Source organism: Wasmannia auropunctata, unplaced genomic scaffold (genome assembly GCF_000956235.1).
Source record: "Wasmannia auropunctata unplaced genomic scaffold, wasmannia.A_1.0 LD335560.1, whole genome shotgun sequence".
Lineage (NCBI taxonomy): Eukaryota > Metazoa > Arthropoda > Insecta > Hymenoptera > Formicidae > Wasmannia > Wasmannia auropunctata.
Genome location: NW_012027330.1, coordinates 3553 through 25427, shown reverse-complemented (window position 1 = coordinate 25427; position 21875 = coordinate 3553). Strand labels below are relative to the sequence as shown.

General features: G+C 38.1%; 4 protein-coding genes across 7 annotated transcripts; 2 read left to right on the top strand and 2 right to left on the bottom strand.

Annotated features, from left to right (window-relative positions):
• The first annotated feature begins 525 nt into the window (after positions 1–525).
• Positions 526–5239, top strand: LOC105456721. Of its 3 annotated transcripts, XM_011700966.1 has the most exons (5): positions 531–1033; positions 1627–1791; positions 4139–4324; positions 4405–4698; positions 4995–5239. In XM_011700966.1, exons 1-5 carry the CDS (start codon positions 967–969, stop codon positions 5099–5101), a joined length of 819 nt encoding a protein of 272 aa, XP_011699268.1. In that variant the 5' UTR covers positions 531–966; the 3' UTR covers positions 5102–5239. The 3 variants fall into 3 exon arrangements, with proteins under 3 accessions (XP_011699270.1, XP_011699269.1, XP_011699268.1); XM_011700968.1 differs by lacking the exon at positions 1627–1791 and having other exon boundaries at positions 526–1033; XM_011700967.1 differs by having other exon boundaries at positions 526–1033; positions 4405–5088.
• Positions 5240–6050: 811 nt separating this feature from the next.
• On the top strand, positions 6051–10055 carry LOC105456720. The gene is made up of 3 exons (XM_011700964.1): positions 6051–6300; positions 6963–7075; positions 9432–10055. Exons 2-3 carry the CDS (start codon positions 7045–7047, stop codon positions 9629–9631), a joined length of 231 nt encoding a protein of 76 aa, XP_011699266.1. The 5' UTR covers positions 6051–6300; positions 6963–7044; the 3' UTR covers positions 9632–10055.
• Positions 10056–11025: 970 nt separating this feature from the next.
• Positions 11026–13302, bottom strand: LOC105456719. 2 transcript variants are annotated; one of them, XM_011700962.1, is made up of 5 exons: positions 13077–13302; positions 12303–12732; positions 12047–12220; positions 11621–11838; positions 11026–11189 (listed from the first exon to the last, which is right to left on the bottom strand). In XM_011700962.1, the coding sequence occupies exons 1-5, from the start codon at positions 13171–13173 to the stop codon at positions 11053–11055; spliced, it is 1056 nt and encodes a 351-aa protein (XP_011699264.1). In that variant the 5' UTR covers positions 13174–13302; the 3' UTR covers positions 11026–11052. The 2 variants fall into 2 exon arrangements, with proteins under 2 accessions (XP_011699264.1, XP_011699265.1); XM_011700963.1 differs by having other exon boundaries at positions 13089–13302.
• A 1021-nt stretch (positions 13303–14323) lies between these two features.
• LOC105456717 (protein wings apart-like) lies at positions 14324–21241 on the bottom strand. Its single transcript, XM_011700961.1, is given in 12 exon segments — positions 14324–15047; positions 15141–15242; positions 15385–15473; positions 15903–16082; positions 16171–16386; positions 16551–16773; positions 16914–17138; positions 17275–17523; positions 17694–17942; positions 18173–19866; positions 19869–20141; positions 21048–21241. Coding segments are annotated over 12 exon segments (3834 nt in total). The 5' UTR covers positions 21232–21241; the 3' UTR covers positions 14324–14897.
• Positions 21242–21875: the final 634 nt, after the last annotated feature.

Below are 21875 nucleotides of genomic sequence, written 5' to 3'. Positions count from 1 at the left end.
TTAGTTTATAATTTTATTTTTATAATTTTTATTAGTATATATTATATTTGAATTCTTAGTTTTTGCCATCAAGCGTTATTATATTTCTACACTTACACGATCTATAAATTTGTATCAGATTTTAGAATAAAATTCTGCTTATAATTTTAAATATATATGCCGTATAGTTTGATTTATATATTTTGTAATTCATGTTTTCATATTCGTTTCTTGATAAGTTTCTTATTTGTACATTATAATTATATTATATAATTCTTATGTATAAGTAAGAAATTTATATTTACCGAAAAACGACGTCAAACTTTACATTTTTTTTCTAAAAAAATGCATGCTTTTCCTTTGTATATATACGGACGTTCCTTTAAATTAATTAAGAAAAAAAAGATAGATGTGTTGCAGTTACATACAGTTATTAGTTAGTATGTCTATCCGTCTTTGCGTACAAAAAACATTACACCGTGCAGCCCGTTTGAAATTGCCTCTATCCGCAATTACGGGTAAAGAAACGCACTGTCGAGCAGTCAGAAACCGATAGCGTGTGACTTCTATCGGTTTCTGTGGGAATTTTTACCAGGGTACTTGTATCTTTCTTGATTATAATACCGCAGCACACAACTCCTTTGTAAAGTCTATTTTATTTGATTTGTATACTTCATTCGAGAATCCATTAATTTAACTTCTGAGAGACTCGATGTACACGCCGCATAGCACTTTTGAGAGAAAGGTGAAGAATCTCTTCCCGATTCAAGGATCATTTATTCCATTCGGATTCTGTATCGTTCATTTCTGCGGGACGGTAAGACGTCGTAGCGTTGTGCGGTGTGTGGAACGTATGCAGAGCACACGAGGGAGGCGATATACCTGCATGACGTATGCTGCGCAGAATCGTATCGGCTATGGTGTAACATAGAGTTAGACGAGCCGTATTTAATTGTGCACCAGTGTGAAAAGGGACCTTGGGAAAGAATGCCGTCGATACCACGGACGGTCTCGCCCTCGATAATCGTTCTCCTAATATTCGAATGTTATTCGGGTGAGTGACGGATTCTGCGACGATCCGCGGGATTCACCGCTCCCCCCCCCCCGTTTGAACACCGTCGGTGTGCTGTGTGTAAAATTCACCTGTGGATTCGCAAGCGCTCGACCGGGATGATCGCGACACGGGAATGGATACACGGCGGAGCAATATATTCTTCAGGGAGACACGACGTGAATATATATAATTACCGCGCTCTAAAATCATTTCTCATATTCGGCGCGCCTGTTAACTTCCATCCGTTTTTGCCGCGACCTTCCGGGGGGAGTCTGCTTATTATTTAATTAATTCTTTCCTGATTTTTGGCGAAAAATTTCAAGAGCGCCGTGCTTATGACAAACCATAATGCCGTAGTGCGATCTAAGAAATTGTGATTCTAAAAATAGTCCGGATGAAGAAATTGCGCGACAAGCTTAAAAAGATCTCGAAATTTTTCGGTTTTATGGTGGGACCGACGACTGAATGATCGTTAATTTTGTAATTGGTTTTTAATCCTCAACGATTATTGAATCCGTCGTCAATAATTAATCCTGACTCGAAATCGTACTGCCCGTGCAGTGTAATCGTATATATAAAAAAATGTTTCGCAGGGACCCGCGGATCCTCGATAAGATCGTTGGACGTGCCGCTGGCCGTGCGCAACGGCACCGGACCGCTGGACCTGATTTGCGCCTACGAGGTTGACGAAGACGAGAACGGACTAGTAATCAAATGGTTTCACGAAGCGTATCAGATCTATCAGTGGATCCCGCCGAGTAATTTACACCTTCGCCGCCCACGCGATCCCATTATAACTTTACACGTCGGCTGCACCGCGTATCTACCGCGCGTTATTATTAAATTTACCTATCGGCGACTGCGTTACGGCAGGAAACTGTCGCGAGATATCGCGAAAGGTATTGAGAACGACGCGCCGCACAGCGGTGCGGAGCTGGAAAAAACCTAAAATCTTTAAAATAATGTTTTCCCGTGTTAATTACTATTTTCGAATACTTAATTAATAGTAGTATCATGTTATAAAAATGAATATATTTTATTCATTTGATTTGAAGAGGAAACCTCAAATTGTAAAGAGACCATTATATTTTAACTATTATTTAATATCTGTTTCTCTGCATTATATGTTATATAATTTAAATGTGCATAATTTTACTTTATATGTAACATAATTATTCTTCTAAAAACTCTTGCCGAAAATCTTATTATAATGCTTATAACATAATACTTAAACAATTTAGAAAATATAGGCTAATGGGAATCAGCGCGGTAATTGGTGCGCAATGATAATTTAAGTGAATATCACTATTTGTTTCATGTAAATCAATTTATTGCCAAACGTTTCGGCCATACTTCTGGCCATCCTCAGTGGTGTAACAAAGTTGCAATCCCATTGTCGTTCAAATAATAACGCACAACTGTTAATTTTTAAACTTTAAACAATCTCATCAGTTGTCACATATTTAAAACTGAACTAAACAATTAACTGAGAAATTTCAAAAAATCGACTGTGCTTCCAAGCGACACATGTGCGACTGTGCGTTCAGTCAGCAATAAATTGATTTACATGAAATAAATAGTGATATTCACTTGAATTATCATTGCGCACCAATTACCGCGCTGATTCCCATTAGCCTATATTTTCTAAATTGTTTGAATTTTTGGGAATCCTTTGTCTTATTAATATAATACTTAAAATTTTAATTTTTCTTTCTTTTATTATGTCTACAAAAAATTCTCCACTTTCCTCCAAGATCTACCTAGTATCTTTTTACAGCAGATACTATGACTAAACTGCCCTATAAAATTTACGTGTTACTTCTTGCAACTTTAGCTATAACTATTATTTAATTGTAATTATGCCTGAAAATATCAGTCGTATGTCAATGATGTACTGTACATGAAAGTGTAGACATTTTATAAACATAATCAAAGAATTTTATCTTGAAAATTTCTCAATGTACTCACTTTTTAATGTTTTTTCTTGAAACTTTAGATCAAAAGTAATGTATTGAGACATCTAAAAATAAAATAAAAATAATCACATTAATTTATATGTAGCGTCACAATCGCGCGTACGCGTTGCAAAAATTGAGAATATACATATTATATACATATATAAAACACTATAGTAAAATATAAATATATGTATATTCTCAATTTTTGCAATGCGCACGCGCGATTGTGACGCTAACATATAGATTAATGTGATTATTTTTTTTTCAGATGTCTCAATACATTACTTTCCATCTAAAGTTTCAAGAAAAAACATTTAAAAGTGAGTACATTGAGAAATTTCCATGATATGAAGTTTTTTCCGCATTTACATGTATAAAGCGCACCACTGTGCGCCGCGTGGACAATCGTGGGAAGGAAATGTCGCAGCTCGAAGTTATATACACTATATCCAACCGTAATAAGCAGGGAAATAAAAATGCAAGTCGCGAAATACCGCGCTTGCACTCGCTTGCGTCAGAAGGCGCGTAAAAAGACTTATTCTGATTTCTAACTATACAGCAGTTTTATACATCAGTTTATAACTTTTCGCGATTATGCCTGTTTTTTGAGAGACGACTTCTTTTCGAGTTGCGCTGAACGGTGACACGAGGCCGAATTTAGCTATTAAAATGTGTCTATAATATTTAATGATACTATAAGGATTTTATCGATAAGACTTTACTGATAAATTTTTACAAGGAAACTTAATGATGTTACATGTTAATTGAGGGAAGTAAAAGTGGTGAAATAATTAAATAACTTTTAAAATTTTCTTACAGATCGTGATACCAATATATATATATTCTGCTAGTAGTGAAAATCTATATTGTGTAACGTAAACTTTACAATTCAATGTTCAGCATTCAATTGCGGCAGTGTATCGGAACACTGCCGCAGAGTATAAAAAACGCGGAGATTTGTTATTTTTATTAATCTTCTACTGAAAACAAGTTTGTGAATTTTCTATTTCTAAAATTTCACCGTTGCAGCGATTATAGATAAATCGAGCTTAGTGCGTGAAGCTTTCTTTGCCAAAAGTATTATTCCACATCTGCTCGCAATCTATAAATTTTCGACGTATCGTAACAAGTGTATTTGTGTCTACAGTACCGCCACAAGATATCGGAATCATCAAAGGAGTCGCGGAATATCCAGATGAAAACCTGAAGGACCCGTATTCGCGTTCGGTGATACGATTGAAGACCGTTACGATAGACATGACAGGGGAGTACACGTGCGCGATCAGCACATTCCAGGACGAGGCGAGCAGCTCGACGAGGATGATTGTCTATGGCAAGTTTGCGAGGGGATCTAATCTAAAAATATTTGAATCGTTCGCACCGTTTAACTGACGATTGCTTTCTGTCTTCAAGTGCCGGAAAGCGACATGACGGTGCGCACTTACCCCTTCAACAAGACCCACGTGAATTTAACGTGCGTGGTCACGGGCGCGCGTCCACGGCCGTACCTGAAGCTCTACGTCGAGGGGATCGAGAGCAACGATCGCGGGAACGATCGAGGATCCTTGACGGACTGGTACAAGGACAACCCTCGCACGTCGCTGGACGTCGTCGTCGAGGACACGCTGGATCCCGCCGTCGTCGAGTGCGAGATGTCGATCCCCGAAACGGAGTACAAGCGCCGAGAGCGGATCGTCTACTACCCCAGTTCGAATCGTTTCAATTATCCGACAGACATTGCACTTTGACACGCGAGCGTCCTCGTTATTTAATTCCCCGTCGTGTCGGATTATCTAAACAACGGAGGAGAAATGATATATAGAAACCTGCTTTTTTTAGATCCATAAATTATATTAAGACTTAACAAAATTTACAGTCTTGTTTGAGAATCGAGATATTTCAAACACGTCTAAAAAGTCTCTTGCAAACCAATATATGTATTTTTAATTAATCGAGTAGATGAGATGTTTATTAAATGCATATTTTCCTTCCGTATGTTTCAGCGCAATTACTACCCTATCGCACAAATGTTTCACAAGGGAGGCGCCACGCGATGTTGCTTGTCGATTATATCATTTATATCGCCATTCTTAGATTAATATTTACGTAGGATTAAAGACTTTAATAGACTTTAATCGCAAATTGTACTCCGGGGAAATAAACAGGTATTTAATGTACTTAATTTCGGAGTCAACAAACTCTTCTAGTTCTGAAGAAAAAAAAAGAAATAAAAGCACTTTATCTTAAATTCGTCATCTATTTAATTCTGATTTTTTTATTTTCCCAAAAATATACGTATATATGATACGTATCGTTCGAATTCGAATTCGATTGTCCGTGACATACGTTATATTAATTCAAAATTGTCTGCCAGTGTTTGAGAGGTAAAGAAATGAATTGTTCAGCTTATTAGTGGCAGTTTTATTTGAACAACACGTTGGTAGCTATAATTAATATATGTATGTGTCATTCAGATTGTTTATGACATACGTAGTGTCATGTTCCAAAATGGTTTGTCAGTGTTTGAAACGCAACTGTGAATTATTTATCAGATTAGTGGCGATTGGGTACTTTTCTGTTATGCAAATTGCTATCTGCCGCGGATAGGCCTAACGCAACTTTTAACTGCAAAGTTAGTTTGTTGTTTATGCAATTTATAACTTAACTAAATTAATTTGAAGTCAGCTTAGCTTTAACTTAATTTAGTTTAAAAAGAATGTTAACTAAATATTAACCTATCCTGCGTATTTTTATTGTCTTGAACACAGTGTTCGCGTCCGTAACTGGTTCGATAAACGTATCATCGATTAGGGTTACCCATTGTTGTGCTAAGAATTTACCGAAGCCCTTATTAATCGCGAATATTTCATAAAAATGAATCACCCTTGGTTGCTAATGTTTCTTGCAGGTAATAGAATTTTTTTTTAATTACATGTATATGTATTATAAGTATACTCTTAAGTTATGTACTATTTTATATGTCTTTTTCATTTCATCTTTCCATTATTATCTATTGTTATGTAATTAATATTTTTGTCCGTTTTAGTCGAATAGTACGAGAAAGTCTTGAAACAACTTGTTACCGAAAATTTTTATATTTGCTTTTTAGGAAGTGACATTTTCATTAATTGAACAACACATTGGTATCTATAATGTAGCTGTATAATATATCAATATTATACGAAACGACAAGGTGCAGGGTGCGTGCGTTGAGGGTGGGAGAGATAATCTTGGATAGTGGGGATGGTACCTACAAGTAGCGGTACCTCTCAAGATTATCATTCGCTTCCCGGCAGTCATCTGTAAAGGGTAAGTAATCACCCGCAGCAAATCTCGCCTTCAATAATTTTTACTTGTTCGTTATAATATCTTAAATTGTCGCGAGACAAAATTGTCATCAGAAATTCGATTATAATTTCATAATTATCAAAATTATTTTTTATTTTTTCATTTCTAACGCTATTTTTAATTTGATAATGTGTCATGCACTCATATAGATCGAAGATTCGTTAACAATTTTTATAATTCTTAAGATCATATATTATAAATCTCGCGCGTACATATATACAACTCGCTACGCCGGCTCGCGTAAAAAGACACGATTCCAGCGCATTCTCTTCAGCACTAATTGTAAGATCGACCGTGGCTCCTGATATTCTTTATTTTTATACAATATTATAAATTTTTTCTTGTTATACGGAGATGAAATAATCGTTCGAAACTGTTTTGATAAGATTGAAGGTATATTTATTAAAAATGATTATGTTAGAAATGTTGCGCAATTAAAATGAAATATATATTATCCTGAAATCGCGAAACGTGCCTGTTCGTATATCAGAAGTCGACATTATTCACGATGCATGCTATATTTCACTGAGATTTTATTAACAATTATAGTAATGTATAATTAGCATTATTTTTGAAATTCTTTGCATTTGTTATCTAACATATTTTTATTGTTCCGAACACAGCGTTTGCGTCCGCAACTGAAGACATCAGGCTTATCGTCGTGCCGAACTTATCGAAGCCCTTAATTGCGAATACGTCATAAAAATGAATCACTGGTTGCTACTGTTTCTTGCAGGTAATAGAATCTTTTAAATTATACATATATGTATTATGACTTTCAAGTTATGTTATCTTATATGTCTTTTCATTTCATCTTTCCAATATTATCTATTGTTATGTAATTTTTATTCGTTTTATTCGAATAGTACGAGAAAGTTTTGGAACAACTCATTATCGAAAATTTTTATATTTGCTTTTTAGAAAGTTTTGATTTTGTTAACAGCAGTGTATTTATATTCCTTATGTATGCTTATTTTCGATACTAAACATGCTAAACAGAATTAATATCATTAATATCAATGCTTGGATAAATATATTTTATTTATTTATTATTATAAATATATTTAAATATTATTTAAAATTTTTAAAAATTGTAAATTAGGTAATTCTATTTTCTATATATTGTATTTGATTTCTTATTTTATAAAATATTTTGAGATAGAGAGAATAGGTATATGTTTCTCAGAAATTCTACTTATATTACTGCTTCCGTTTTTAATATCACATAACATGTAATATATATATACGATATCACATACAATGCATAATACTTGTAGCAATAAAGTACGCTAATTACAAACAACTGATGCTGACACTTCAAAGGGAAGCTAAGTGAAATTAATAATTACGGTGTCTACAGTAGTCTCTTTTGTGTTTACGAGATAATCGGATTGACTATGTTAGCAGTGAGATGAAGTACGTGGTATTACAGAATTTCACATTGATTTCTCGGAAACAGTAGGCAGTTCATGTTAAAAGTAATTTTCTAATAGTTCTATATGCTTTCGTAATTTACGATATTTCGGACATAATTCTGAGTTAATTTTGTAAAAATTTATTTGTTTAACGGCGAACAAATGTAACGATTGTCTCATTAATTATTTTCTTTATTTCGCTTTAGTGACTTGTAGTTAAATGTTTTACTTAGTTATTTGAGCTTTAATTTGTCCTAAAGTGTAAATTATATATGACACGATCATGTACACTTTCTAAACTAAATATTCAGAATCTATTTTAAATAATAATAAATAATAATAAGAATTTTTCTATGTTATATATATATATAATCTTTAACGCACCAATATCGCAATGTTTTTTCTCGTTTTTAACACGCATTTATTAAATTAAAAAATTGTCCATTAAAATTATCAGCTGGTAATAACTGTTTAAAATAAAAATTCCGAAAGTTAAAGAAAGTTCCGTAAAGATATGCATTGGCTTGCATAATGCGATCGTAAGTTGTAATTACTTGATCGACATTCATTACCAGACATCGACGGCTTCGCCGTCACATCCATAAATGCATCGCGTCGCTGCATACTTATATTAAACTTCTTGCGCTTTAAAACTTTTTCTCATTCATCCGACGTGCTAAAATTGTATTCTTAAATTATCGATATACATCTTATCTTTATACAGTTTCGATTTATAATCATTATACATTATATGTAGTTTTGATCGGTTCTTTATTAAAAAAGTTGAGAAGTGTCTGCAATTTTTTATTACTTTTAGAAACATACCATTTTGAATTTATATAAATATTAAGTTAATTATTTTGAAAAAAATAATATGTAAAAAACTATTCTAATGTGTCTATCTTATTTTTACTGCATTTAATTGTATAATATATAATAGCACGCATAATATGATATGACAACATGAAATGTGTTCTGAATTTTATATATTATTTCTTATCGATCGAACATACCTGCTGTCAGACGAATGCCCCTCGCCCCGAATATCAGATCTCCCTTGCTCTTGCCCAGAGTAGGAATGGTGCGATGTTGGTTGCCCAATAATATTCTTAATTTTTTAATCTTTAAATTTCATTAAGTTTCATTATGTTCATAAGTTTTATTTAAGTTTCTTTACAGTGTTTAAAATACACTTGTAGCATCATCATCGAATTGATGGTCAATTTAATTTGTAATAATATTTCAGCTTTATGATTGCGTTCTTATAAAGACCGACAATAATCGGCGCGCAGTTTTTTACAGCAGCTAAAATTAAAAAATTAAAAAATTAAGAATATTATTGGACAATCAATATCTAGTCTACTTCAGTCGAATTTAATTCTTTCCACCTTATTATTTGTTGTGTGTGTTACATTACATCTCTAACATTATATTTATAATATAATATTATTGAATATATTAAACAAATTATGTTTTATATATACATTCAATGTTTAAACAATATTCAAATAGAAATTAAGCTGAAATAAATGTTCAATGTTTAGTATACGATTAATGGTTTTTACTAATTCTTTTTTCATTATAGTAATATAGAGAAAGCAATGTAGCGCTCGATTGTTAAATTAATTTATCGCTAGTACGACTTTCATCCATTAATAATTTCATGCGTTTTTGCAGTGTGCGCGCTCTGGAGCTTCGGCGAGACCGTTCCCTGCGATCAGTGCGGACGTGAGTGCGCCGACATATGCGGCACCCGGCAGTTTCGCGCCTGCTGCTTCAACAACATGCGGAAGAGACATTCCGACTTGCTCGGCCTGAAATTCTGGATGAGACCGCGGAGATACGCGCTCCACCTTTACCCGGCTTACGACGCTTAATCACCGCGCGCCGTATATAATACATCCCATGCACAATTATGGAAAATCTTCACGATATAAGCTAATTACTGCTCAATGTTATCCCAGTATCCATGCACACTGTTCAACTTTAAAAAATCGCATAATGTCGCCTTTAATTTTTTCCCGCACTTCTTCTCGACCCTTCTCACCCCTTCGATAACCCGCTTGTCGATAACACGCCCGTTTAACTCAAATTAAAAAGGTATTATCCCAGCAGCAAGATACTCGGATATGATTTTTTTTTGTATGTAATACAAAAATCTCTTCTTCACCCGATTTTATATGTATGTTATTAAGAGCACATCGATCCTCGATTAGTTAACTTTAGTGAGAGAATCGAGTGAGATTATATATGCACATATAAACGCACGTATGAAATAAAAAATTATCTTTACTGGAAAAATATAAAATTATGTTTCATTCAATTTTTATAATTTTGTTAACAAGCTGCACCTCACAGTACATTATTGTACAGCAGCTTATGAATATACATTACAGTTTAATATATATTATGCGCAATACTCAATGGCTTCATATTATGCACACGATATATTAAAATATTGCTACAATTTGTGTGAAATTGTAAGTAATTAAATTGCTCTGTTACAATAACTTGACAGAACGATTTTATGCTAAAAATATGTTAAAATCAGGGGTTGGTAAAATAACTGATACTGCAACTTATTTAAAATAACAAATAAAATAGATTAAGAAACTTATTTAAAATAAAATATCGCAGGGGTCAATAAAAAACTGGTATGACTTATTTAAAATGAAAAATATAAAATAGATTTCAAAAATATATTTAAAATACAAAATATAAAATAGATCAGAAGAACCTATTTAAAATAATAAATACTAAATAACTCTTTTACTTTTTATTATTTAAAATATATATTTTAAATAATGTTATTTTAAATACGACCAACCCCTGGTTAAAAAGCACTACTGCTCTAATTTGAGCAATAATTTGATCTACACATAATTAAATTGTTCTATTATAATTACAATTATGTTCACCCTAATGATTTTATATTAACAAATATGTTGGTATTTATAATTCGATCTATTATTTTGACTTCTTTAAAAATTTCTTTTGGTTAAATTAATACTGTCTTGTAATATTTTCTTACTATTTTTTTAAAATTTATTTTTTCTTTTTTTAGATTGCCCTTTTCGTCAGTGTCCATGTTTTTAACAAATCTGCTAATTAGATCAATAATAGAGCTGAGGCAAGCTGGGTGTATGTACATGCTAATATGTGTTAACTGCGGTAGTAAACAATCTTTAATATATCATATAAATAATATACAAATTACACAAATATGCTAACATTTATAATTCCCATTATTTTGGTTTTTAACATGGTAAATTAATATTGCCCTGTAATATTTTTCTCCCTATTTATTTTTTCTTCTTTTTCTTTGATTTCTTTTTAAGTTTCCTCTTTCGTCAGTGTAAACATGTTTTCGTTTTGCTGTTATGGACTTACCTTTTGTCGGGTGGCTCCTCTGAAACTCTTCTCGGTCTACTATTTCTGCAAAATAAAAAACAAATCATATGTATTAAAACGCATAAAAGAAAATTCCTATCTATTTATCTGCATGTTAGTTATAATATACTACTTTTAATTTTTATCAAGTTTAAACCTAAGTATTTAATTATTTCTAATTATCTATGTAATGACGGAAAAAATAAAGACTTGAAATATCAAATTTGGTTGGTTAAGCCATGTTTTAGTACAATTCAACAATATTATGGAAAATTTATTTAAAAAATTACAAAAAGAATTACAGATTACAATTCTCCACAAGATATATTCTCATTACGTTATACAGAAAAAAATCAATCTTTATACAAATCTTTATATAAATTTGATTAATTAATTTCTCAATCTTGTTTAGTGTATTATGTTATATAGATAAAATAGAGAAAGATATCTTATAATATCATATAATTGATACACACCTCCAATATCTATATCTATACTTGATACAGATTGATCTTTTGATACATTATTATTTGAGGCAATCTCATCTTCTGTCAGATTTAAATCAATGATCTCTTCGTTCAGCATTAAGCTATCAATCTCTGCGTCAGGTATGACAAAAGTTACTTTAGTGTCATCATACACTTCGGTCTGGCATTCTACAAATAGCCTCTGCCAGGTTTGTGAATTGTGATCGCTAAAATATAATTGTAACATCTTAGGGAGGATTCACATTAGAGCGGAAAAGTAGAAATCAATCAGGAAGTTGCACTCAGCTACACTGGTAAGTGTGCAACTTAAAGTGCAACATTTGATATTTGATTTGTTTTTCCACTCTAATTTGATTACTCCCTTACAATTCGTTCTACAGCGCTAATTGAAACATTAAGTAATTAAAAACATACTATAGCATATCCGTATCCAGCCAGTCTAAATCGAGCCACGATTTTAAGTTGCTTGGTAAATTTTGATTACTTGGAAGCCAGGATCTTGTACCGACATATTCAAACTGTTGTGCACATTTATACAGATCGTTGTACCACGTACAACATTTCTTGATCGTATTCCTCGCGTAAAACCTGCAAAGAAATGTATTATTATCTGAGTGAGTGAATCGTGTAAATATTTTTTCTTCGACAAATCGTTTACAGGGGACCGTACCAAATTCTGCTCGTAGCGCCTAGGGCCATTATGGCGACGGTCCACAGGTGACCAATTTTTATTCTGGCTTGCAGGAAGTGCGAGGCGTACTTCGACATCTCCTCTATCCTGGTCATGAGCTTTCCGAAGCCTTGCGTTCTCGCGAGCACGTACTCCAGACTCTGCCTGCTCGGCAAAACGTACCTCCCATCCTCCATTCGCAGGTGAGACCGCAAAATCGAGAATTCCTTCTTCAGGTCCATGTTCAAGTAGTTGAGCAACGCCCTGTTCAACTTCATCATGTACCATAAGCCCTTGTCACCTCGAAATTTGCACTTCATCCGATAGATCATGCGGCTTAGGACCGCAGCGTTCAAGTGCAAGTCGTTCATCGATCCCAGATCTTGGAGCGCCGTGCCCAGCACTTTCTTAAACTGACTTACGTCCACGCCTAAAAGCGAAGACAAATGCATTACCTAATACCTATGTAAACGTTCAGATGCGCAGATTTTCATAATAACTATTGCTATTCTTGTAAACTGCATTAAGGGAGCGTGCTGAATTTATGACTGTCGCATAAATAAAAAGGCATAAAGAAGGCGGTAGCAAAATGGGTGTAAAATGGGGGTTTTTGTTTATCGAATCATAATTAAACAACGAAAACTTCCACGCGTTTCGTTGTCGTTATTGCAAAATAATAACTCCTAGCACGAGCGCGGAAATATATAGTGCCGAGACCCGCTTGGCGCGGGCGACCCACGTGCGGCACGCGTGCATGCAAAAACAACCTCTAACCTCTGACCGTACCCTTCGCCCTCGCGTCCAGCGGCCTGATCTGCCACGTTAGGTGCGGCGGCCGCTCCAAAATGGACAGATTCCAAATCGCGTTCATTTTCGCAATATTCTGTGTTATAAATTATGTAATATATATCTGTAAATAATATACATATACACGCGCGATACACGGATCTAATGAATCCTAACCACGTGGCGTCGCGAAACGACGCTTGACGACGCTTCACTCTTCAGCAACGACAGCAACGCCTTTGCCACTTCAGTGTCGAAAGAGAGAACTAGAACGGACCGCGAGATAACAACGGTCGGTAACAACACTTTCTAGTTCCTTTCTTCGCGCATGAATATACCGACCAATACCGGCGACGCTCTCGAATGGGAATAATTAGAAGATAATTCTCGAAGAAATGGGAATGGGGGATAAAGATGGCGAGAAAGAAAGAGAGAGACGAAGAAAGGGAAGGAGCATAATACAGGAGAATAAAAAATGATTACAGCGTAGGGCAGGAGGAGGAGGAGGGAGGGGGGGGGAAAGGGAGGAAGAGAAAAATGAAAAAACAGAAGAATGAGAATGCAAGGGGTGGAAGAGACAAAATATACAATTGCAAGATCGATAATATTTTCGCGTGTTTGCAGGCGGTTAGCAAGAAGAAAAGTCAATATAATGAGCAGTAATAAAAAAAAGCAGTTTATCTCAGAAATTGATAAGGCGAGACATTTGGGTTTTAATTACACGGTGCAATCGAGAGCCTATATATATATATGTGTAAAAAAATGGGACAAATATAAATATATATTTAACGTATATATATATATTATATATTTAGAAAAGGTGTTTTGTTCTACATATAGATTCTTCATATATTGATGCGCCTCGCCGGCGATTTTACTACAAATGTAACAACGTATATTATGTGCGCCAGCTGTCCTGCTCCCCTCTTAATCTCGCTATATAAGAACGCGTGAATGTCGTGCACCCTCGCCGCCGCATCAACCGTATATATAATCCGTCTTACGTTTTATTGTATTTATCGATAAATGGGAGATCCAATAATTCGAAACTGCGGATATAAGATACAGTTATAATTTATAAATTTACATTTACAAGGCTTATGTCGTAATATAATTTTAATATTAAAATAATCTTAATCGCATGTTAGAAAGAAGAAGAATGAAAAGGAAAAGAAAATGTTTTTGAAATTTCAAGCCCGGTTTCACAATGTACAATGTGATGCGTCGGTCACTTAACGGGTTTTAAAACGCATTAGATATTTTTTTATTTTAAAAATCGATTGTACAATGTTAAGATCTCATATACAGAAGGTAAATCAGGTAGGCTGGCAAGAAGCTTATCGCGTCAATTTTTCTCTTCTTGGCAGTCTCTCTCAACTTTTAATAGAAGGTGGCTGCGCTCGAGTTAATTCGAATTCATTATCGTGATATCGTGTAGACAATGACGATATTAATTGCGATAAGTGCCCTGTAATAATAATTACAAGTTGTGTTTTCCTATATACGTAAATTCAAAGCTATCCTATTTTTATTTTACTTAAAAACTATAGAATACAAGCTAGCTTTCACATTGTAAATAAGGAAATAGTCGGATCGGTAATAATAATAATAATAGCAATAATGAGACCTACAACAATAAATTACGTAAGTGAATAAATATATATCAAAATATACGAATATGAAACAAGTCCATCCATATTGTAATAAAAAAAATTTCCTTTCTGTTGAACAAACAAAAAAAATACAACTTTGGCTCTTCGTGTACGCCAGATGAAAGAAATGCTGTCAGGTGTGTGCATAACATGTCGATCAAGATGAAGTTAAGTCAAGCATCGTGTTGTTGTCCTCCAACGCTGGCAATGGTAACTCATTCTTCTCCTCCTCGATTCTGGCATCCGACATCTTTAGGAACTTGATTACCTTCTCGGTAGCGGCGTTTCCGCAACTACTCACTTCGTTCTGAAACGAAAACACGCGCGACAGAGGTTACAACGTTACTCTCTCAGAGACGAGACGAGAGATGGGACGCGTTCACCAAACAAGATAATTTACCGATGCCGTCAGATTCATGAAGTTGAAGAACTTTTGAAGTACAGATACCATAGTGGCGAAGTTCTTGTCCGGTAGTCTACTTCGTACTAGCGACTCGTACTCCTGGACAACAGAAAGAAGATTTACTAAGAAAAAAAAAAGAACTGTACTAAAACGCAAATGTCTCACTAGACAGATGTGCATATAACAAGTGAATTAATCGTATTTTTCACTTGAAATTTAATTTTTTACGTTTAATTTTTACCTTGTTATCCATTATTAAGTATCCAAGTAACAGTACTACGTATGCTCCGATGAACGTATGCTCCATATGTCGTCCAGCTTTCTGTAACACTGTGAAATAATTTTGACGTTATTATAATCATAAATCACAAAATCTGCATATAGGCATTTTTCTAAAATATGCATACAAAAAATCATAAGCGTGTTAGATTCTTTTTCTTCAGAAAGAATTTTAAAGGCCTTTGTGGATTGTTTTTGAATGTTAGATATCTCGATGTAAATAACAATTTAATTTTTTTTTAGGCAGAAATTAGGCAGTAAATGATACAAAAGGATAAATAACTTTTTTTTTCAAAGGATTGAAAAACAGATAATTTCTTCCAAGAATATATATCGTTAAAAGTTGACTGTTTGAGACGCGCGACATTCTATGCATTATTATTAATAAACTTCGAGCAATTAGATATAAAGATAGATATAAAGTAAAATAGACAGTTAGGTATAAAGATATGCATGCGCAGAAATACATGTAATACGAACATTTTGCGACGGTCTCTTCGATAAATTCTTCCTGAGATTTAGTTGTGGTCCGCACCGTCTCTCTTTGCTCAGAATCTTTCTTTCCGTCTAGGATCGCGTCCGTTTTCTGTTCCTCGGCGCGCGCAAGTTCCTCTTGCTTGTAAAACAAATCGATCAGAGACTCCACGCCGCTTTTCTCCGCTGAAATTACGCAGAGAGAAAATAAAGGTCTCGCGTTCCCACAGTTCGATTACGTCGAAGGAGGCGTAAATACAAGGCGTATACCTACCATCGAAAATACTTTCCGTCAACGGAGGTGCCTTCGAGTCGATAAGAAGTTGCTTGTTGTCGTCGCACTGCTCTACCAAATTTATCAACAGACTTAACGCCAACATCATCATGTCAAATCGCTTTTCTTCTGGGAGCAATTCAGGCACGCGTAACAAGAGAAACAGACTGCGATCCAAAACGCCAACTTGTGCGCCGACTGACTTGCTACCGAAGGCTGTATAAGAGATATGCATATACTTATAAAAAATAACTATATTATAAGAGATTACATAGATTAATAGTGAAAATGTAATATAATGAATGCGAGAGTAGATAAGCTGTAGATGACTATTTAATTTCATGCATATATTAATGATAATATCGAAGATAAAATCTTACATTGTCCGTTAAACCGATGGGTAAGATTGATGAGAACTTTAAGAATTGCAAAAAGACATTCTCTAACAACAGCACCAGTGGAACTCTTATCGCTTGGATCTGTTGTTGGATAAATGGGTATCTCTTGTCCGCATAAGTGATACAAACTAGCTAACGTGCTTACTAATACTCCATCCTCGTACTTTAATAAATACACCTGATTCTCTTCGTTCATATGAGTTACCTAAAAAATAAAAAGAACAAAGCGTCGCGATATTTAGCGAATCTCCATTAGCCATTCTTCTTCATGACACGGCGCGGACAACACGCGCCGGAAAGGAACAAAAAGAAATAAGAGGAAAAAAAAAGAAGAAGCGGACTTACATTTTCTAAGACGCGCAAACATCTGTCAACTTTACGTAATTTGTCTAATAAAGGATCTGTCCAGCCAGATCTTAAAACATTCTCGCCGTTAATATGACGGTGACATTCTCGAATTGTCTTTACAATATGCTCCAGGCCGCCTAATTCCCGCAATTCTTCCTTGAACCATTCTCCAGCGCGCTTTGACGTAAGACTCAACAGCGTCTCCATAGCGAGCTGGCCAACCTGTGTAAAGGCGTATTACGAATTATTCGGCGGTAGAGGTAAAGCTATGTAAATACAAATACTGCATACATAATGTAATCGCGGGGATAAATGCGAACGCGGTTCGAAAGTGCGTATATCGGAAGAATTTGCTTACGGTGATATTATCTAGATTTAGATGCTTAGCGTGTCCTTGAGCCTGTATGTCAGCACACAACTGACGCACTTTTTCTTTGTTTTTTAGCAATTCGGCATGACTGAGGCCGCAATCGTCAAGAGCGTCCTTATGACTGGCATCGGATTCCAATAGACTTAACATTAATTCCAAACAATCGCGATCAAGATCCATAGCCAGGCGATCCTGACTTAGTACAAACATTACTGTAGCTGTGCATAGACCAAGACTCTGTAAATAATAATAATAATGATGTGACAATATATAATTATTGTACATAAAAAAAATCAAATTAATGAGGAAAACATTTAATGCGATATGTAATATGTATATATATATTTTATATAAATATATGTATAGAAATAGACAGAACATAGTCATATGTATGCGAGCGTCTATACCTGATCTTTAGTTGCATCATGAAGAGCTTTAAAAAACTTGGCAACAGTTCCATGAGCACGCACGTGCATACGAAATGCAGGAGCCATACATTTACTCGCCAATCGTATGGCTGAAAGGCAACGAGTAGCATTCGGATTATTTTCTCTCAGAGTGTCCAAGATATACTCCACATCGTCGTTAAACTCTTGGAATTCTCCGCTTTCTTGTATCTGATGAGCTTTCTTTACATTTTTCACTACAGTATAGAACTGCAAGGCAAAATGAGAAGGCCACGTAAATATACGCGTCGGATCGAAAATAAATCACACATGCAAGGTAATTACAATGCAGTTTTGCATTTATAATTTGATGTCTTATATAACCGGAATAATCCTACTTATTAATCTGCAGAGAGTTTATGAAAACAAAATCCCTGTATTACGACAGATCCTCCAAAGAAGATAACATAACGACTGTTTTGCCTATTCTCTATACTCACCCCTTTAACTTTTTTGCCGCAACGAACGCTCGTGACAGCGTCCGCTTCGTCCTCGAAATCCGCGTCGGCCGCGGGATAAGTCACGACTCGCGTCAACTGCGAAGGCTCGAATTCCTCCTCGTACGCCACCGGGCCCGCGTTGCTGGAACTCGACGCGGTGGTCGGGGTGCTGTTGCCGGTGTTCGGCGTATCCGCGGAGGTGGACTCCTTGTCGCTGTCGCACCACTTGTGCTTGTACAACGCCCGCCTCTTGTTCCCGTTGGTCGCGCCCGTCGAGCGACTCTTGAAGATGCTGCCCTTTTTAACGGCGGGCTTGATCGAGGAGACGCTCGTCGCCGGCGGGTCCGCGGTCTGCAGCAACTCCGAGGCCGTGTTCGTCGCGTGTAGCAGCGGTATCTCACCCTCGGCGTTCCCGCTGGCACCCTCGCTGTCGTCGCTGCTCGAGAACCAGTCCTGATCCACCAGAGTCTTGGCCGCGATCTCGACGGTGGCGGCGGTGTCGATCGTGCCGCGGGTCGGCAGCAGCTCCGGCTCCGATTCCGGATCGGGCTCCGCCTCCGGCTCGGGCTTGAACGGTTGCATGGCCGCGACGGGTGCCGCTTCGGCCGCGGCTTCATTATTGGTCGGGATATCTATGAAGCAGTGCTGTTCAATTTGATACGCGACGCTCTCCGGCGTTGCTGTTTCCTCCGTATTTTCCATATTGTCATTGTAATTGTCATCGATACCGGCGGCCAAATCTGCCGGTGGTGCTACCGGTGGTGACGCGGGTGGCGATGGTGGCGATGGCGACGATTGTGGCGATGGCAATGACGCTGCTGCTGCTGCTGCTGCTACTGGTGGTGGTGTTGGTGGCGGCGGCGGCGGCGGCGGTGGTCTCGCGTCGGAGTCGCTCGACAGTATATCGATCAGCTCTTGAGTTGTAGTTGGCAGTGGCTGATCACGCCCGATCAACGGTTCGATCGTCGGTTTGGAGGAATACGTTGAGCTATAGTCAGTCTTAACGATGTCGTAATGAGAGATAAGTGTGTTGTTGGAGTCCGTCACCGATTTCCTCAGCGTCAGGGAGAGGCCGGAGCCGTGCGAGTTGGTGGGTGTGACCGGTGCCGTCGACGGCGCGACGACGGAGGTCGTCGCCGTCGGGTCCAGGTGCAGATTCTTGGCGCGGCTACGCGTGGTCCTGCGCATATCCGAGTTCTCCAGCGGGATCGACACCGCGGAGATGACAGACTTTCGATCGGGATTGGAGATGACGGACTTCCGATCGGGATTGGAGATGACGGACTTTCGATCGGGATTGGAGATGACGGATTTCCGATCGGAATTCGAGATGACCGATTTCCGATCGGAATTGGACACGATGGACTGATGCGCGCGCAGGGATCTATGATCGGACTTGAGCGACGCTTCCGTGTTGGTGGTCTTGCGCTCGATGTCCACCTTCGAGGGACTGGCGAGGGGCGTGGAAATCCTGTACGTGTCCGGCTCGGGCTCCTGGCTGTCCTGATGCACGTCCCCGCAAACCAGTCGCGCCGTACCCTTGCATATTCTCAGTACGATCGGCGGTTTGCTCTCCTCCCGATTGGGAGCGTCGGGCGTGCCGGTGCTATCTAAACTTTCTACTACTTTCTTAACCGAGGCATGCGACGCTTTCGTCACAGCCTGCTGCTGCTGCTGCTGCTGCTGCTGCTGCGGGGTTGCTTCGGGGCGCGGGCCCTTCCGTATTGCGAATCAGGTACTTGTCTGTAGATTGCCACATCCTGGCGAGATTCCTCCACCACGGGCGGGGCATTTCGGCTCTTGAAGAACTTCTTCGGCTTGACGACCGCCGGGGACGCGTTGTCCGACTTGTTGTCCGGATCGGTCTCGAAGGAAAAGGGATCCTTCCCGGGATTCACGCGATTCTGATTCCCATAATCGAGCTTCATTCTCTTCGCGCCGAAAGTGTTATGTATATCATCTCTCCTCCCTGAAAACGGAACAATTCTGCAACGCTGAACTTCGACGCCTTTATGCAAAAATATCACGCCACACATATTAATAGTTTGTTAGATAATTTTAACAGTATTTTAAAAATATCAATATTTCTCGAGATTGATCGTCGCTTCTGGATAAAGAAACATTAATAATAGAAAAGTGATATGGTTTCTATATAAAATCTATTCTCATTCGCATATTAATATACAACAAAATGTATGTTTGTGCATAAATGCTGCATAAAGTGCAGAATAATTTCGTACGTGATTTGCTTATGAAATCATTCCATTAAATTTTTAAATTTCCAATTCTACTGAGAATAGGATCATATGGTATCATTGGCGTTTGACGGTGAAATTATATCATTGATGTAAGAACAATTGATTGCGCCAGTTTCTAAAAATAAATCCTGTCAATTTGTATTTTTTTTTACGCTACAAAACTAGATTACGTACAGTCGTTACTCTGAAATAAAATTAATTCTTTGAAATTTGCAACTGTAGGAAAGACAAGCTCCAGTTCTGCTAAAATCCATTACGCTCATATCATCAAGATTACGTACTTAATGTCACCGCTTTCGTGATACAAAAAAACTTTACATATAGCAAGCTTATGAATTTTCAATTGTGCAAACGTGGCAGGTCCATCTCTGATGCACATTTCAATGTATAAGGAGTTTGACAGTGGCATAGCCGCCGATGTATACGGCTCGAAATCTGTTTACAAAGCTAAAGTACAACAGGTATTTCCTTTCCGCGATAACGGCCGTCGAACGCCGCCGACGCGAGAGAAGCGACTTCTCTCGAAGGCGCTGTCGCGACGACGACGACGACGACGGCCGCCGATTAACATCTAATGTAAACATAACACAGCGATAAAAAGGCAATCGTGGGCGTACCGTTGATATTCGTGCTCCTGATGGACGTGAAGGATGTTATGCCCCATTTGCCGACGGTGCCCGCGGACTTGGCGGCGGACGGCCGGTTGCTGTTCTCGCGGAAGAGCTTGTCGAACTGGATGCTGCCAGGCGTTACACTGCTGACCTTGCGGCTGTAGGACTTGGTGTAACTGCGGGACGTCATTGTGCGCGCGTCTCGTGGGTCCACTTCGGCATCGCAGGGTGATACGCGGGGCGATAATGACGCAATCTATCCTCGTGCCCGTCGGTGACGGCGGGTGGCTGCCGCGCGCCGCGCGCGCTCACGACAAGGGTGCCGCCGCGGCCCGCACCGGGGCATGCATTCGACGGAGGGAGGGGGATGCGGTGGGAGCGCGCGATCGCGGTGGTCCCCCCGTGTGGTGTCCCGCGCGGATGGATGATGCGGGTGGTACCGAGGGTACAGCGCGGCCGGGTTCCAGCGGGGCGGGATTCAGCTGCGGCGAGTGACGGCGGTGTCCCGCGGCGGTGTGGTAACGTGCACCGAAACAAACGCCATATTACAGAGCCACTTCGACGCGCACGGGACGGAGTCGGGAAGTCTCTTTCTCACTCACTCTCTCTCTCTCTCTTTCTCTCTCTCGCTCGCTCGCTCACTCCGTTTGCTCGCACTCGCCTGCTCCGTTTGCTCCCGCTCGCTCGCTCTCTCTCTCTCTCGCTCGTTCGCTCGCGCGCGACGCCGAGATGACAAATTCGATTTAGCGATCGGTGCGATCCCGGTCGAGCGCCGCCGTGCCGCACGTCGCCCGCGGTACTCCCTCGGCACTTACTGCTGATGCCTCCACCGCC